The sequence below is a fragment of the Haematobia irritans genome, chromosome 1 (genome assembly GCF_050003625.1).
Source record: "Haematobia irritans isolate KBUSLIRL chromosome 1, ASM5000362v1, whole genome shotgun sequence".
Classification (NCBI taxonomy): domain Eukaryota; kingdom Metazoa; phylum Arthropoda; class Insecta; order Diptera; family Muscidae; genus Haematobia; species Haematobia irritans.
This window is the reverse complement of record NC_134397.1, coordinates 106,406,062-106,426,612: the sequence shown is the minus strand read 5'-3', so window position 1 is coordinate 106,426,612 and position 20,551 is coordinate 106,406,062. Positions and strand designations below refer to the sequence as shown.

General features: G+C 30.5%; 1 protein-coding gene across 1 annotated transcript in view; it reads left to right on the top strand.

The window, feature by feature from the left end:
• Positions 1 to 337: 337 nt before the first annotated feature.
• The window catches only part of prt (putative mushroom body vesicular transporter portabella), a gene marked incomplete in the record, with an annotated part of 153,486 nt that continues 133,272 nt past the window's right edge, over positions 338 to 20,551 (top strand). Inside the window, 1 exon segment of the mRNA XM_075291325.1 lies at positions 338 to 998. Within this exon segment, the coding sequence (XP_075147440.1) occupies positions 794 to 998 (205 nt within the window).

Here is a 20,551-nt window from a genome sequence, read left to right as displayed (position 1 = left end):
AATAACTGTAACAAAAGATTGAAGTTTCCGATTCCCGTTTTCTAAACGATTTTCGCGTTTATTAGGTATAAATTTGTTCTTTCAGTCACTTCGCAAGGCCTTCAGACTTCTCGATTTAACATACTCCACTGGAATTTGTAAAATTTCTTACTCCTCACTGGTTGGGATAAAATAGTACAATATTGATATATATCAGTGTTTTTCCTTTCCCACATTGTGATACAATGCTCTCAGCCGCATCGCCAGCAGCCCATTTCTGCCAGCAACAAAATCTTATAAAACCAAGCATCGACATATAAATACTTTTCAATACAACCTCAGGCATCGTGACGACAACACCTGTTGAGTTCGCTAGACTAACGGGTACTTGCGTATGTGGCGCGATAAAAGTGACACTAAACCAACAATCCAACACATATACAATTTTCTCACCAGATTACGGTTTTTGAAAACATCAGTGTAATATGATGTGTTAGCTAACTGCCATTAAGGTGTATGTGTGTGCATGTAAATTTAAAGCATATGTTTAGGCTGAATTAACAAGTTGAAGTTTTAGTGTTCAAGTATGAGTGATTGAACGCTTTTGAAAAGTTGTGATTGTTTAAAGAAGATACACACGCATATACACTATGTATATGTAACATATGCCGCTAAGCTCTATTCAATTAAAGAAAGTTTTAATGTTATTTATATTTGTCCTCGATAAATGAACTTCTACAACAGGAAAGAGATATTGATTGAAAATTGGCAGTAGGAACATTGTGTGTGGCTTAGCATATGTATATGTAACGTAATGACCGGCCACAAGCAGGGGGATATAAATGTATCCAGTAAATTGAATTCCAATGAATTACAAAATAATGGTGTTTCAACTCTTAATCAAACTTACAATCAGAGACGCACATCCAGTTCCAACTATGGTACCACCAGCCGGGACATGATTGCTTTGATTGTCTATTTGGCTCTACTGCTGGACAATATTCTGCTTACAGTAATTGGTAATTTGTATTATTTTATGTAAATTTCAACAAAAACCATACATAAGAGTTTGCTTGGATCTAAAGATTTTCATATTTGCTTGAAGCTATTGATTTCCATTTAGTGTAAAGGAGAAATTTCTTTGAAATGAATATATTATATACAGAAGCATCTCGTCATTAAGTCCAGTTTTATATGCTCAATAAAAGAAACTGTACTGAACTATTGAGCTATGTTGAAAGAATATGTAACCAAACAAATAAATTTTAATATACTTGTTAAAAATGTATTCCATTAATTTTAGGCTATTCGTTTTCGTATGCCATTGAAGTTAATCGAATAAACATTTTTTTATGTAAGGTAACATCTTCGCCTGAAAGACGGATTTTTATTCCGATGATGTTGCATCATTTTGAAATATTGATTTTCTCTACATTAATTTTATTTTATACAATCTAGATTTAAAGTTGGCGCGATTATTTAAAGAGGCAACGGGTTTGGAACGAAACCGAAAAATTTAGTGTGCACCCAAAGAAAAAAATTATACCGTACGACATTGAGTTTGTCAACTCCGTATGGTACAATAATTAATATTTGTACCTTGAAGGTATTTTTGTATTAACAGTGAGGTATTACTGTCAATACCAAAACAGTATTGGGACTAATACTAACCAGGGCTGCAAATTAAAAATTTTCAGAAAAAATCGTCATAATCGACAATTGCATTTTAAAAATCGACAATGCAAATAATATTAAAATAAAACATATTTGTTGGTTAAAAACAAAAGTATTTATTTTATATAAAAAACATAAAATTAATATGCATTTCAACAATAAAACCATAATGAATTACGTTATGCATTAAACTAACATGAACCCTGTGACGACGATTGGGACATATATGTCCCATGTCGTATTTCCGTTGATAAATATAGATTTCCTATATTTATCGACCAATTTAAAAAAAAAAAATCTATCGACCAGAACACATGTAACTATGAAGTTGTAAATGTAAATTGGTGTATTGTGCGTAATTTGTGTGTGGAAAAGTTATAAACATTACAAATAATCGTCTGAGGTGGCTGTATTTTTGGTATAATAAAAAAGTGCCTTGTAAATTTAAGGACCATTTTCACTTCCACATAGTTCAAAAAATTTACTGTAATATAATTCATAACCGCAACGAAAATTAACCTAGCTAAAGGAAAACTTGTAAAATTTCAGTAAATGTTTTTTAGTTCACTAACTACAAAATGGGAAAGATTTTTCCTTAAATAAATTTCCAATACAATAGTTAATGCATCGTTGATTGGTGATATAAAAATCTTACTACAAAATGTGCACAATTTACTAGGAAAAAGTTTTGTATGGAAAAAATTGTTTGTAGTAGAAATTAACTTAACCACATTACCGATTCGTATGATGACTACCTACAGCTTATTCCCCTTTTTATTATAAGTTGGAGTATTTTTCCTCACTTTGAAAATTTTAGATAAAGTAGAATAAAAAGTAGTTTATATAATTCTTTACATGTGTATAACATTTTTTATAGATTCCTCGTAAATTTAGAATATATTTTATCTTATCCTATACATAGAATACCAACTAATCAATAAACGTGCTACTGGAAAATGAAGTAAGAAGAGTGTAATGAAATCATTTAGAGACATTTTGTGCATATCTCGTATCTGAGATGCCTTCTCATTTACACTGCAACTATAAGTGCTTCTCGAAGTTCCGATAGTGATACACGTTTCGCTTCTACAAGCAGGCAATTTTACATGCCTCAAAGATAGCATTTTTACACATACGCAAAATGTTTCTGCGCATGCTATTAATAATATTAAAACATATTAAAATGCGTTGAATGTATATCCCACAATTGCATTAGAAAAAGCTTACATTTTTTATTAATGTACTAAAAAATGTGTACAAAAAGTTGGGTCCATATTGAACATCAGCAAAATCATTTAATTTTATCTTTTCACAAGTATGTTTGATTAGTCGACTTTTCGATCGTTCAGCTTTCATCAAAATTTGGAAAACTTTTCGAGTTTTCGACTTTTTCAAAATATAAGAATGGAGATACTGAGTATGTATGTATATACACATCTATGTTGAATTTTCGATCATTTTCTTTAAAATTCGTTTTTGCAATTTCCAAAATGATCAAAAGTCCATTAGTAGAATTTGTGTATTACAAAAAGTCAACTTCGACATTTCGATTAATCGAAAAGATCGCATACGATGTGTCTGATGCCTCTCACTTTTTCCCTTATCTGTATATAAAAAAATTAAGGGTTACATGTTTATGGAAGCTTAATATAAATCTGAACCGATTTCAACCAAATTTTGCACGAATAGCTATATGAGGGTATATCGGATGAAAGTTAAATATCGGAACGGATTTCTTCCAACATCAATAGGGCCTCACTCTGACCGAAAATAAATATTTGTACCGAATAGGACTAAAACTGCGACCTAGAATTTGATTACAAAAATGTGTTCACAGGCAGACGGACATGGGCCGCTCGAAAGAGATACACTGCAAAAAATATTGTTGTGAGACCAATGATTTCCCTGATATAAGGTTTTTTCCTTATCCAAATGTCGATAAACTTGGCAATGTTATAATTAAGTGGTTCGACTTTAAAATAGGTATCTTTACATTAAAGAAACTTTTGTTTGACCAAGGCCAACTGACTAAAGAAATGAGCCACCGTGGTGCAATGATTAGCATGCCCTCCTTGCATACACAAAATCGTGGGTTCGATTCCTGTTTCGACCGAACACCAAAAGTTTTTCAGCGGTGGATTATCCCATCTCAGTAATGATGGTGACATTTCTGAGTGTTTCAAAGTTCCTCTAAGTGATTTCACTGCAATGTGGAACGCCGTTTGGACTCGGCTATAAAAAGGAGGTCACTTGTCATTGAGCTTGAAATGGAATCGGGCAGCACTCAGTGATAAGACATTATCAATTCGTATGATGGCTCACCCGAAAAAAAGTAACCTATTTTATAGGAAGAATAAACTAACTCGTACGAAAATTGAACTGAATTTTGCTACACATTTTGAGATTTCCCCAAAGCGTTGTTAAAACCAGGAAAATGTAATGCCCTGTTATACTTTTTAACTACAGTTCACGAAATTACACCCTCTAATAGAAGAAAATATTAACTAAAAGTTAAGAAGAAAATCATTGGCGCCAAATCATGACCATTTTAACTATACAGTAGTTCATTCGTACTATTTTTGGGAATCGTCCGAAAATATTAATTTGCTTTAGTTCATATTGAACTTATGTACGGTCATCGAACTTTATACTCACGTTTAGTTCATAAAATATTTTAGCCATACTTAAAAAAAAACGAAAATTTCATTGGGCTGTGGAAAATTTCGCAAAAAGTAATAAAATTTAACTACTAACGCACAATTTTTTTACAATAAAAATAAGTTAAATTTAGCGTTAGTTTAACTACGGAAATTTGTGTACCTACAGCTTATTCCCCTTTTTATTATAAGTTGGAGTATTTTTTCACATTGAAAATTTTAGATGAAGTATAGTAAAAGTACGCTCAAAAAAAGTTTACTTGGATCCAAAGATTTTGACCTTCCCTTAAGGATTTTGGTATTGATTCCGCGTCAAAGATGCGGCTTCTTTAAAATAAAGAAATTTTTTTGAGACCTATCTGGCTTTAAATCCAGGACCAATATAATTAAAATTAGGATACAGATCTCATTTATCAAATTTTCATTCTCTTTTCGCAGTTTATTAATAAAGGTACTCACGTATAAACAAATGCCAGTTTAAAAAACCAAATTATAACGGATACTTCAAAGTAGAACATGTTTTCTTAATTCTACAAAAACTTTAAACCAAAGACGCTAAATCCTCAAAATAAATCTTAGCCTATATTTGAAGCGTTTTTATCTTAAATCTAAAGTTTCAATATTTCAGTTAATTTAAGGACAATTTCTTTAAATCAAAAATGTGTTTCTTTACTTTAAGGAAAATTAGCCATAGTTCAAAGACATGGGACTTTAACGGAGGGACGCAAATTTGCAAAATTTGTGTCCTAAAATTTAATGAAAAAAATTGTTGAAGCAAAGATTATAAACTTTATTTTAATAAAAATTTCATTATCCTTAATATTTTGTAAATTTCGCATCGTAAAATTTAGGTTCCGTAATCTTTAATATCACGTAAATATATTTTTCATTGTAGTTAATATAATTCTTGACGGGTGTATATGATTTTTATAGATTCCTCGTAAATTTTGAATATATTTTACCTTATCTTGTAGATAGAATTCTAACCAATCAATAAATGTGCTACTGGAAAATTAAGTGAGAAGAGAAATTTTGTGTATATGTCGGATGATTGTTTGTGTTTGTTATTGCGTCTTTTATGATGTTGGTTGTTCTGATTCTAGAGACAGAGTGTGCGAATTTCTGGAATGTTCCTTTTGTGTTGTTGGTACTTTTGTGGTGAAAGTTGTTTTGTTGCAATAGCGAGATTAGAAGTTATGGTTACACCCCACCCTATTATAATATAGAATAATGTATTAATTTGATGGTTGCCTTTCTTAATACTAATTATTGCATACATTGCATATTTCGTAGACATACGCTTCCGTCCATAATATATTTTTAATTTCAATAATGTTTTACCTTTTCTTTGTTAATATTAATTATTGCATACATTGCATATTTCGTAGACATACGAATCCGTTCATAACATATTTTTGACTTCAATTATTTTTACCTTTTCTTCTTAATAATAAATATTGCACACATTTCATATTCCCTAAACATACGTTTCCGTTTGCCCTATATTTGTAATCAAATTCTTATTAACAAGTGTCTACGAATATGCAACTCAATCAATCAGCAAAAGACATAAAAACACAAATTGTAATTCTTTAGTTCAGTTATAAAACTCACTCTGAATAATAAAGATGTAGCAGAAGCTACAAAATAAAAATTAATTATATCTTTTATTTGGTAAAAACCAAAGAGATAAAATTAATAAAGGGTAGTAGAAGCTACAACAAAAACAAAAAAATATAAATAAAAAAATAATAATATAAAATAAAATTGGCGACGAGGATGGGATATCGCGAAAAGGATTATGATTAAAGAATTAATAAATGCTTTTTACATGTTAATGTTTGACGCGATACCAAAAAAATAAAAAAAGCACAATAAAAGTGACAGTGAAAACCCCTACAAAATATATACAGTCTTATGACGAACTTTCGGACATAGTAAAAAGTAGGTTGGTAGGAAAAGCACAGGAAGTCATCGAAATAAATACACAGGTCCAATCTTGGGACGAAATAAAAACAGTACTACAAAATAATTTTGGTGAAAAGAAAATATGCGAGGAACTTTTCGATGATCTTAGATCAGTAACGTTCAATAGAACAACGTTAGATTTTTATAATGACATTAAATATAGGTTGAGAAGGTTAAATAATAAGGCTGTAATGGTCCTCGGAGCAGGAGAAGCTGCTAATGGAGTAGCACTCAACAATCAGAGATCTGCTCTACACGTATTCAAAAATAAAATGCCAGAACCAATGCGAACGGTTCTAGCTTGTAGAAATCCAGATAGTTTAGAATCCGCAATGGATATATTATTTGAAAGTGGGTACGAGAAAATGGATAAAGATGGGCGCATCTTTTTCCAAAATAAACAACATAATGTAACAAATCGCCAACGCAATCAAGATCAACAAAAAATGTATAATGGAAATAATTTGAATAATAACTACAATAACCACAACCGAAATGACTATTACTCAACCACTCATCAAAACAGCAATAACGACACCAGAAATAGTAACAACACTAATAACTTTAGGATACAAGGATACATCCAATTTCCTAGAGACAACAACTGTTATCAAAATCGATATAATAACCAAAACAACCAAAATAACCAAGCACAAATTGCTCCAGAACCAATGGAAGTAAATTCTGCAGAAAATTTTCAGCAGAGAGCCTCAACGGCAAACTTCCATATATAGCAATTAAAACAAAATTAGGCTTCTTAAGATTCATTATCGATACTGGAGCATCCAACTCCATAATTAATCCGGCTTTATGCCATCCAAAATATAAAAACACTTTTACACCATATACAAATAAAAGAAAAAGTATCGGTTCCAATATTCAAAGAGTTAGGTGAAAACCTAGGTGAAAAGATAGAATTCTTAGTTTGTAAATTCCACCATAAATACGACGGTTTGATAGGAAATAATATTTTACAGAAGCTTAAAGCTACAATAAGCTTCAGCGATAATATGCTAATCGTTGGAGAGAATAGAATCCCACTTCACTATTTGAACGAAAAAGCGGAATAATGTTTTGAAAAAATTGGTATCCACGAAGTCACTTTGCCAGTTAACCAAAAAGAAGGATTAGTGTATAATCCTCAAACATTTATAGGTAATGGAGACATGGAGATAATAGAAAGAGTTTATTTTGCGGATAACCATGAAATAAACGTCCTAGTAAAAGTAAATGGATAAATAAACCATTTAATTTAGACGTTCCGCTAGTAACAAAAGTTACAAAAGAGAATTTCTATATCCAAGATATTGATGAGGAAACCCAAACCCCGAATAAACCAATAATGGATCAAATTCGAATATCTCATCTAAATGAGGAAGAAAAACGGAAACTCCTACCAATAATCAGAAATTACAGCAGTACTTTTTACACTGATGAAAGTGACCTCTCATTCACGAATGCCATCAAACATGAGATAAGAACAACCGATAATGTTCCAATTTCTACAAAAACGTATAGATATCCCTACATACATAAGCAAGAAATTCAGAAACAAATAAAAGCACCAGTCTGGATAGTACCGAAAAAGTTAGATGCGAGTTGGAAAAAGAAATGGAGACTCGTTATTGACTACAGAAAATTGAACGAGGTGACTATAGACGATAAATACCCCATTCCCAACATAGATGAACTATTAGAAAAATTGGGACGTTGTCAATACTTTACCACTTTAGATTTAGCGAAAGGTTTCCTCCAAATCGAAATTCACGAAAAAGACATTCCCAAAACAGCATTTAGTGTAGAAGGCGGTCATTACGAGTTCCTTCGTATGCCCTTTGGCTTAAAGACAGCGCCTGCTACTTTTCAGAGATTAATGAACAACGTATTAGGAGATTTCATCAACAAGATATGTCTAGTATATCTAGATGATATCATTATATTCTCTACTTCCTTACAGGAACATATAGAATCACTAACTAAAATTTTCCAATGACTAAAAGAAGTCAACTTGAAAATTCAGCTTGACAAAAGCGAATTTTTGAAAAGAGAAACCAATTTTCTGGGATATATTATGACCGAAAACGGTATTAAACCTAATCCGGATAAAATAATATGTGTTCAAAAATTTCCACTTCCTACTACTCCCAAAGAAATTAAACAATTTCTAGGATTAGCTGGATTTTATAGAAAATTTATAAAAGATTACTCAAAAATCGCAAGGCCGATGACTAAATATTTAAAAAAGGATTCACGTATTAATCCTGAAGATCAGGAATATAAGGAAAGTTTCGAAACCTTAAAGAGACTATTGGTAAACTCGCCAGTACTAGCGTATCCCGACTTCAATAAAAAATTTACATTACAAACAGACGCCAGCAACTTCGCACTAGGAGCGGTTCTATCACAAGATGGACATCCTATTTGCTATGCGAGTCGTACACTTAACGACCATGAACAAAATTACAGTACTATCGAGAAGGAATTATTAGCCATCGTATGGGCCACACAACAATTAAGACCGTACTTATTCGGTAGACGATTTTTGATCGAAACAGATCATAGACCCCTGACATGGTTATTTTCAATTAAAGAACCTAACTCAAAATTAGTAAGATGGAGGCTAAGATTACAGGAATACGACTATGAAATAAAGTATAAAAATGGAGTTTTAAACGGAAATGCTGATGCACTCTCAAGAGCAAACATATTAATCAGCGAGAACCTAGATATACCAGAAAATCAAGTTATTTCAGAAACAAATACACCTTTAAATTTTTATCGCAGACAAATTGTATTAAATAAAACTACATCTGGATCACTCAAAATAAAAACATTTTGATGAAGATACTTTAAAGACTTTGGTTAAAAATCATTTTAACCCAGAAAAAGTTAATGCAATTTATATCAACGATGAAAACGTTTTCGAGCAACTACGTGAAGTTATAAACAAATACTTCGGAGACAATGAAAAATTCAAAATTACAAGATGTAAGACAGTCCTACAAGATATCACTGATGAAAATGAGCTTTCCAAAAGAATAGAAAGGGAGCTTCCTAAAAATAACCACAGAGGAATAAATGGAAATTTCGCTCAATTGAAAACAAATATATATCACCCAAACTTGAAGTTACGCATTAACCAATTCATCAACAATTGCGACATATGCAACAAGGAAAAATACGATAGAAATCCAATTAAACAGCAGTTCAAAATAACAGAGACTCCCGAAGCCCCAGGAGAAATTATTCACGCTGATGTATTCTATTCTATCAATAAAACTTTATTTTTAACTTTTATTGACAAATTTTCCAAACATGCCCAAGCTATTAAAATTAGAAACAGATCTTGGATTGAGTTCAAAATAGCACTCACACAATACATTTCTACAATAGGTAATATCAAGAAACTTATAGTCGATAACGAACTTGGCTTCAAAGCGTTACAACTCTTGACATTCCTAAGGGAACAAGGTATCGATATCCATTACACGTCAAATAATAATCACACTTCCAACTGCGATATCGAAAGACTCCACAACACAATAAACGAGCATATACGAATATTAAAACATGATCCAAATAAGGACACAGAGTCTGTTGAAGAAAAACTTTATAGAATAATGATATATTATAATAACACAATCCATTCTACTACAGGTAAAAAACCAATTGATTTTAAAAACGGCAAAATAAGTCAAGACGAATACCCCTCAATAAGAGAAAAAATAATCAAAGTAAAAGAAAAAATCATAGAAAAACTTAATAAAAATAGAGAAAATGTTGAAATACAAACCGGTCAAGTCTATATAAAAGACGAAAGAGGCGGTAAAAACCACTCAAAATTCAGACAATTGAACGTTTCAAAATTAGACGATGATCATGTAATAACAGATGGAAATTACAAATATTATAAATCGCATATAAAAAGAAGAAAGAATTGTAACCCTCCGACACAAACAACATCCTAATACAAAACGAAATTTTAACTCGCTTATAAAAAGGAAAAGGATTGTAAATATCCAACTTAATCTAACTCAGAACAAAATACTTAATTTTCTTTTACAGATGAAACTCCCATCAACGATAATATTTACTCTCCTAAATCTACATGTTGCTCACCTCCAAATCATGGGAATACAAGACCTCACCGAAAACGAAGGATACATTCCTATTAAAGAAAAAGATATACAGATGATTGACCACTATAGCAGAATATTTCACTTTATCAACCTTACAATGTATTATCAAACGACAGAAACTATATATAAAAATATTCAATCACTAGACAACCGATTATCAGATTTACTACCACTACTCGACTCAACCAAAAAGAACTTTAAATTACTCCAATCAAAATTAGATAACCTAACTCCACATTTCAGAACTAAACGAGGACTCATAAACAGTTTAGGCAAAGGTATAAAATTTATTACAGGAAATATGGATAATGACGACGAAAGAGAAATTAAATCAGCAATAATAAATTTCACAACGGACATCAGGAATAATTCCGGACAAATAAACGTTCTTGCACGAATAAGCGAAACACTTTCCTCTCAAGTGCAAAATATAACCACATATATAAATAGACAACAATATATCGTTAGCAAGTATATTAATAAATTTCGCTATGAAATACAGAATAGAATATCTACTTTAGAAGACGAAGTTGTATTCCTTAGACATGTTTATCAGATAGACAGTGACATAAATTTACTAAAAAACCACATAGACGACATAGGTAGGGTAATTTTTACGAGTAAACTTGGAGTGATACCAACTGACTTATTAGACGAGAAAGAAATAGAAATCGTGAATAATTTCGAAACTTATTCAAAAACAAAAGTTGCCGTTTCTTTCAACAAAGACCAAATAATCATTATCCTATCCATTCCCATATTTACCAATTCATCCTTTTCCCAAATAATCCTTGAACCAATCCCTAATAGAGAAAACAAGTCTTTATACCTTGAAACAAATCGGATAATCATAGATAGTAATAAAAACGTATTTTATCCCAATACCACTAACATATATAAAAATTTGCAAACTGTTAACGATAATTGTATTAAAAGTATTATACAAACAAATATGTCAAGTTGCATATTTATAAAGTTTAAAACAACAGAAAAAAAAGAAATAAAACCAGAAGTAATTTTATTTAAAAACTTTTATAAAAATTTTAGTAACGATTGCAACTGTAAGGAAAGTAAATTAAACACCAGTTATACATTCCTAATTGTGTTCGAAAATTGCAAAATAAATGTAGAAAACAAAAAATTTTATAACTACAAATTTTCATACAAAGAAAAACCTGTACTTCCAAACCTAATAACTAAAGTTACGGAAAATAAAACATTTACTGAAATGAATTTAGAAGACATATATATAAAACAAATTAAATTTGAAGATAATTTTACTGATTTAAATAAATACCAAAAAATAAGTATAGTTACTAATAGCACTACAATTTCCATCTTGATCATTTTATTACTTACCATACCTATATTTTGTAAAAGAAAAGCAACCATTTTGCAAATTTCGTCGGAGCCTCAATCTAACGGAAGGGGAGATATGGTTACACCCCTCCCTATTATAATATAGGTTAGGTTAGGTTATGTGGCAGCCCGATGTATCAGGCTCACTTAGACTATTCAGTCCATTGTGATACCACAGTGGTGAACTTCTCTCTTATCACTGAGTGCTGCCCGATTCCATGTTAAGCTCAATGCTGCCCGATTCCATGTTAAGCTCAATGACATTATAATATAGAATAATGTATTAATTTGATGGTTGCCTTTCTTAATACTAATTATTGCATACATTGCATATTTCGTAGACATACGCTTCCGTCCATAATATATTATACCCTTCACCACTACTGTGGTACAGGGTATAATAAGTTTGTGCATTTGTATGTAACGCCAAGAAGGAGTAATCATAGACCAACCTTTTAGTATACGGATCGGCTTAGAATTAAATTCTGAGTCGATTTAGCGATGTCCGTCTGTCTGTCTGTCCGTCTGTCTGTCCGTCTGTCTGTCTGTCTGTTGATGTATTTTTGTGTGCAAAGTACAGCTCGCAGTTTTAGTCCGATTGTCCTAAAATTTGGTATAGGGTCCTGTTTCGGCTCAAAGACGATCCCTATTGCTTTTGGAAAAAATCGGTTCAGATTTAGATATAGCTGCCATATATATTTTTCACCGATCTGGTCATAATTGGCGTGTATATCAACCGATCTTCCTCAAATTCCGTACATCCGAATATTTTATGAGTCTCGAAAAACTTGCAAAATATCAGCAAAATCGGTTCAGATTTAGATATAGCTCCCATATATAGCTTTCGCCCGATTTACACTCATTTGCCCACAGAGGCCAATTTTTTGCTCCGATTTAGTTGAAATTTTGCATAGGGAAATTTGGTTGAAATCGGTTCAGATTTAGATATAGCTCCCATATATATGTTTTTCTGATTTCGACAAAAATGGTCAAAATACCAACATTTTCCTTGTAAAATCGCCACTGCTTAGTCGAAAAGTTGTAAAAATGACTCTAATTTTCCTAAACTTCTAATACATATATATCGAGCGATAATTCATAAATAAACTTTTTCGAAGTTTCGTTAAAATTGCTTCAGATTTAAACGTTTCCCATATTTATACCCTTCACCACTACTGTGGTACAGGGTATAATAAGTTTGTGCATTTGTATGTAACGCCAAGAAGGAGTAATCATAGACCAACCTTTTAGTATACGGATCGGCTTAGAATTAAATTCTGAGTCGATTTAGCGATGTCCGTCTGTCCGTCTGTCTGTCCGTCTGTCTGTCTGTTGATGTATTTTTGTGTGCAAAGTACAGCTCGCAGTTTTAGTCCGATTGTCCTAAATTTTGGTATAGGGTCCTGTTTCGGCTCAAAGACGATTCCTATTGATTTTGGAAAAAATCGGTTCAGATTTAGATATAGCCGCCATATATATTTTTCACCGATCTGGTCATAATTGGCGTGTATATCAACCGATCTTCCTCAAATTCCGTACATCCGAATATTTTATGAGTCTCGAAAAACTTGCAAAATATCAGCAAAATCGGTTCAGATTTAGATATAGCTCCCATATATAGCTTTCGCCCGATTTACATTCATTTGCCCACAGAGGCCAATTTTTTGCTCCGATTTAGTTGAAATTTTGCATAGGGAGTAGTATTAGCGTTGTAACTATGCGTGCCAAATTTGGTTGAAATCGGTTCAGATTTAGATATAGCTCCCATATATATGTTTTTCTGATTTCGACAAAAATGGTCAAAATACCAACATTTTCCTTGTAAAATCGCCACTGCTTAGTCAAAAAGTTGTAAAAATGACTCTAATTTTCCTAAACTTCTAATACATATATATCGAGCGATAATTCATAAATAAACTTTTTCGAAGTTTCGTTAAAATTGCTTCAGATTTAAACCCTAGTGCATTAGCCGACTATCAAATTCTTCCAGATCGAGTGATATTTAAATGTATGTATTTGGGACAAACCTTTATATATAGCCCCAAACACATTTGACGGATGTGATATGGTATCGAAAATGTAGATCTACAAAGTGGTGCAGGGTATAATATAGTCGGCCCCGCCCGACTTTAGACTTTCCTTACTTGCTTTTTACTAACATTGTGTTCCACCCTAGTGCATTAGCCGACTATCAAATTCTTCCAGATCGAGTGATATTTAAATGTATGTATTTGGGACAAACCTTTATATATAGCCCCAAACACATTTGACGGATGTGATATGGTATCGAAAATTTAGATCTACAAAGTGGTGCAGGGTATAATATAGTCGGCCCCGCCCGACTTTAGACTTTCCTTACTTGTTTTAATTTCAATAATGTTTTACCTTTTCTTTGTTAATATTAATTATTACATACATTGCATATTTCGTAGACATACGCCTCCGTTCATAACATATTTTTGACTTCAATAATTTTTACCTTTTCTTCTTAATAATAAATATTGCACACATTTCATATTCCCTAAACATACGTTTCCGTTTGCCCTATATTTGTAATCAAATTCTTATTAACAAGTGTCTACGAATATGCAACTCAATCAATCAGCAAAAGACATAAAAACACAAATTGTAATTCTTTAGTTCAGTTATAAAACTCACTCTGAATAATAAAGATGTAGCAGAAGCTACAAAATAAAAATTAATTATATCTTTTATTTGGTAAAAACCAAAGAGATAAAATTAATAAAGGGTAGTAGCAGAAGCTACAACACAAAAATATAAATAAAAAAATAATAATATTTTTTATTTCGGGTACAAACCCATAAAATAAAATTATTAGAAAGGGATCGTGTGTGTGGAGTTGTTATTTTTCTTGCTGCTTTTGTTTTTCTTTAATGCCTTTGATGACTATTTGCGTCTTCGAGTTTTGATACATAAAGTGAACACGTGGTGAAATTGAAAACAAAAAATTGGGTGTGGTATTGATGTTTAGTAATGAAAATACATTTATTTCGAAACGTTTTAGAAACAAAGAAGTGATGTTAGATAGAACAAAATCGCTTTATATTAATATAAAATAACTAAAAAACAAATCACCGATTAAGGAACAGCATATTTTGTTAATCGTTTAAAATCAATGCGGATTTTAAAGTGACTTCTATGAAAAATATACATCATGAGTGGTAATAGGATGATCTATATTTACTCTTCACCTGAACTACAGGTTAGAGATGAACCCACTTTTTTGAATCTCTATTTTTTATGCTACAGAAATTCCTAAAGGTGAGTACTAAGTTTGCGTTTAGCCGCTAAAATAAAAAAAATATTAAAAAGGTATCAAATTATATTTGATTCAAATTTTAATATAACTTGATGTGGTATATCCCAAAGCAGTTTTTTATAAAGTTTATACTCTTTAAAATGGACTATTAAAGGATTTTAGCGGCTTAACTAGAACTTAATACCCACCTTTAATACTAAATGGTATACTGGCCAGTGGAAATTTTGTCTAATTTTATAATATTTTTTATTTCAAATATATTCTGTGAACAATTTAACACATGTCCCATTAGTCCATGGATATGATTTCTATAATGTACCTACTGCACCGAAAAAAAAAGTTTACTATTGTTTATGAAAAATGAACTAACCCATAGTAAGAATGACCATGATTTGGCGCCAAAGATTTTTTTCATCTAGATAAGTTCATGATTTTCTTATAAATTAGTTTATGTATTGCATCGTATTTTAGTTCATTATTACTACGCTGTGGGAAGAATGCATTTACACTCATTCAAAATATTCCTGCTATCCGGAAAAATGAACAAGTTTTTGGGAAACTTATATTAAGAAATCGGTTTCAAATAAACTGTTTGTCAGTATAATTTTCAAAAAAGTAGATACATTGAGGAATTAAAGGTACAACAAGCCTATATATAACCACCAGTACTTTATTTCAAAAAATTGTTATTATATTACACAAAACTATGGCTTATGATATACAATAAAGGAATACGCTGGATGCAGTTACTTGTCGGTAGTTAGTAATTGCTTCTTCAAAAGAGTAATATTTTATGTTAGTAGGACTAAACTAATTAATTTCAATTTCCATGTCTTCTATCCATATGAAAGATATATGGCGTAAGTTGCTATTTTCATTGCATTTTTGTCCAATTTCACCGATTTGGCTAGTTTTTGTTGTGTGGATTTGCTTTATAATCATCTGAAATTACAAAGTTATACAAAATATAAAAAATATTATCATATTCTATGGTATATTGATTTTTAACTTACAAGAGTATTTTCTTAGAACCAATAAGGATATCAGCTTAGTTGACATTAAACAGTAAGAAGATTCCAAAAAAACTACCATTAGCCTTCCTGCAAATGAAAACAATTATTTTTAATAAGTTGAAATTTTGGATTTATTACAAATGGATAAAATACCGTTTATAGAAAAACTTACCACATTGGAAAAAAATCATCCAGTAGGTACATCAGTGGAATCATATCCAGAACAATCCAAAAATCCTAAACAATGTTCCCTTTAAGCCGTGCTTACATTGTTTTTCAATTTTCCATGTAGTTTTAGAGATATCCTTCATGTTTACAAAAAAAATTAAATTTTTAACAAAAACATTTTTTTGTTTTTTTTTTTCATAAAAATGGGACAGAAATCACAGCTTTGGTCCAGAAATAGTCAGATAAATATATATATATATATATATATATATATATATATATATATATATATATATATATATATATATATATATATATATATATATATATATATATATATATATATATATATATATATATATATATATATATATATATATATATATATATATATATATATATATATATATATATATATATATATATATATATATACTTTATTTTATTTTTTTTTTTTTTTTTCAATTTAATATGGTGAACCGTTTCCAAGTTATTCCAGTATATGTAGCGGAAGTGCCTTAATTTTGAACATAACAGTATATCTCAAAAAATCGAGCTGGTAGCGAAGTGCAGATTTGGATTCAGCGTCCGAAATAAAGGATATTCAGTTCGTAATCAACGGAAGTATTGTTCCCTTGTGTAATCCATTTTAAAGAATATAAACTTCCCAGCAAAAAAAGCGTCGCCAAAAAAAGTAATGAAAATGTTCTTTTTGGATCCGGAAGTGTTGCAAAATTGACGCAGAAGCGATGAATTTAACATGGGCTTGTCATAGGACGGAAGTCCTTCATTTTACCAGTCGGTGCACTGAATTTGCATCACTTCTCTAGGTGTGTTCCAAATTCAATGGTTTGGATGTAAAAAAAATTGTGATATTTTGTAAAAATAATAATTTATATAATTGTTTATAATTTTTTATGGATTCTAACCCTTGTCTGAAACGTTTGACCTCAAATATTTTCAAAAATGCACAATTTTTTCAGATTGGATTTAGCATTTTTTTTCGACAAAATTTAAATAAATTGTACCATTTTATGAATTCTTAAACTATTTTTAACCAATTTGAAACAAAAAAGTTAAAATTACCCATTAAAAATATGAAAAAGCATGTTATAAAAAAATTGAATGAAAAGAACTTCATCTGTAGTTGCGAAATTTTCCACAGCTCAATGAAATTTTCGCTTTTTTTAATATTTTATGAACTAAACGTGAGTATAAAGTTCGATGACCGTACAAATAAGTTCAATATGAACTAACACAAAAGAAAAATTTCGTACGATTCCCAAAAATAGTATGAATGAACTACTGCATGGTTAAAATGATTTGGCGCCAATGATTTTCTTCTTAACTTTTAGTTAATATTTTCTTCTATTAGAGGGTGTAATTTCGTGAACTGTAGTTAAAAAGTACAACAGGGCATTACATTTTCCTGGTTTTAACAACGCTTTGGGGAAATATCAAAATGTGTAGAAAAATTTAGTTCAATTTTCGAACGAGCTGTTTTATTCTTCCTATAAAACAGTTTACTTTTTTTCGGTGTTTGGAAAAACTTCCAAATTTTTTTCCTGGGTTTATAAAAACTTGCTTTGGGCTATTCTCCATCAAGTTATATATAAATTTGCATCGAAGACGTATAATTTTATACTTTTTTACTGATTTATTTTTGATTTTAGCGCATCAACTCCAACTTAGTACTCACCTTTAGGAATTGCTGTAACATAAAAAATATAGATTCAAAAAAATGGTTGCATTTCCAGTTGTGATCCAGATGTAGAGTAAATATAGATCATCCTATTACCACTCATGATGTATATTTTTCATGTAAATCAATTTAAAATCCGCACTAATTTTAAACTGTTATTTTTATTTTTTTATCAATATAAAGCGTTTTTGTTTTCTCTAACATCACACCATTCACTTCTCAGTTTCTAAAACGTTTCGAAATAATTTCATTAATAAACACCAATACCGCACGCAAAATTTTGCAAAATTAAAACCACGTGTGTGCAGCGTTGCCAGAATTGTTTCACCAAAAACCGCTAGATTTGCCCAAAAAAATAGCTAAAAAAGCTAAAAAATGCTAAAAAAATGGCTAGAAAAAAGCTAAATTTTTTTGTATCAAAAGTCACATTTTTGATTGAAATTTAACAAACTTAAAGGCTTTATTTCACTTACAATGCATATTATTTTCATTTTAATTTCACTTCTGTGAGACTGTAACAATATCTAAGGCATTTAGCTCTGTTTGCGTATTCGATACATTTTGATTACTATCACAAATTTTTTACTGGAAGTCCTTCGTTTTGTGGGAGCTACCTTCCCAACACCTCTATTTTATTTACTTGTTATTTTAAAATATTAAATGATCTAAGCATGCTTTGGATTTGGTAAAAAAATGATTTGTCTTTTTTTTAAATAAAATTTTAGTTTGGTTTTGAAATTGTGAAAAATTCGAAATACATTACTTTTATTTAAATTGTAGAAAATACCTATAGTTTACATTTCCCAGTAAAAGCATTTTCCTTTTCTTCATGAGCTATCAAAGTGCTTTAAAAACGTGCTAACGCCAACTTAAATTTCCAAATTCAAACTCGACTTCAAGTAGAAATTATTGTATATATACGTTTTTAAAATAAAGTGTTGAAAAACATCTTCTCTTTTTGAACGCTATTTTGGTTTGTGGTTAAGATGCAAAAACTCCTCACATTTAAAGACTATTTCATTAAATCTTCCTTCTTTCATGAAAACATACCCATTTTTAAGTTGAATCACTTAATTATAAGGACAAAACGACTTTATCGTCTTTTGGACAAGGAAAACAGTTTATATAAAAGAAATTCACAAATGCTATTATAACCAAAATTCGCGTTCGTATTTTTTCAGTGCACAAAGCTATTCACATCTATTATTTTAATTTAGTAATATCGTAATAACTTTAGAATATTATAATAACATAAAAAGGATAAACGAGTCAAATGATAATATTCCCAATAATGTACTGACAGTTTATCTAACAAATTTGTATGGTAATAGTAGATTTAAAGTTTACGATAACTTTTATGTATATAATGAAAAAACTTTACAAGGTGTATTTGCTACAAGAATGCCCGCATAATGGCTGGACTCATTATTAATGTTTCAACTGAGCTTTGAAATATGTGGAAACCCTTATACTTGCAGCAAGGCTTAGATAAAAACGCCGATTTATCCATATTTCAATAGAAACATGTCGAAAATAAAAAAACGCCAAAAATAGCTAAAAGGGTCATGAAAAAAGCCAGAAAAAAAGCTAAATGCATTTTTTTCCCCGCTAAACGTCTTCAAAAAAAGCCAAATCTAGCGGGAAAAAAGCTAAATTGGCAACGCTGCGTGTGTGCTTCATAAATGCATCAACAGAACTGCAATAAAACTCAAAGCCACAAAATAGTTATAAAAGACACATACCTGCCGCACAGAAAAACAACTCCACATCGGGAGGATCGTGTATCCCTTTCTGATCTCGCTATTGCAAAAAAAAAAACACAACTATCACAACAAAAGATACCAACAACACACAAGGAACATTCCAGAAATTCATCCGCACGAAATTCATAAAAGACGCAATATCAAACACAAACAATCATACGAGATATACACAAAATGTCTCTAAAAACTCCCTCATATGATGCAATGATTTCTTCTCACTTTATTTTCCAATAGCACGTTTATTGATTAGTTGGTATTCTATCTATAAGATAAGGTCAAATATTTTCAAAATTTACGAGGAATCTATAAAAAATGGTATACACCCGTCAACGATTATATTAACTACTTTTTATTCTACTTTATCTAAAATTTTCAATGTGGGGAAAACTACTCCAACTTATAATAAAAAGGAGAATAAGAATAAGGTTAAGTTCATTTTTACTACAAAATTTTTTTCCATACAAACATTTTTCTTAGTAAATTGTCCACATTTCGTAGAAAAATTTTTATATTGCCTAAGTATTTTTATAATACAATCAACGATGCATTAACTATTGTATTGGAAATTTATTTAAGGAAAAATCCTTCTCATTTCGTAGTTAGTTAACTAAAAACATTTACTGAAATTTTATAACGTTTCCTTTAGCTAAGTTAATTTTCGTTGTGGTTACAAAAAATGAACTATATTACAGTAAATTTTTGAACTATGTGGAAGTTGAAATGGTTCTTAAATTTACAGACACTTTTTTCTGTGTGGTTTTTTCAATGTGGTAAGTTTTTCTATAAATGGTATTTCGTCCAAAATTTTTTTAATAAAACCAAAATTTCAATTTTTAAAAATAATTATTT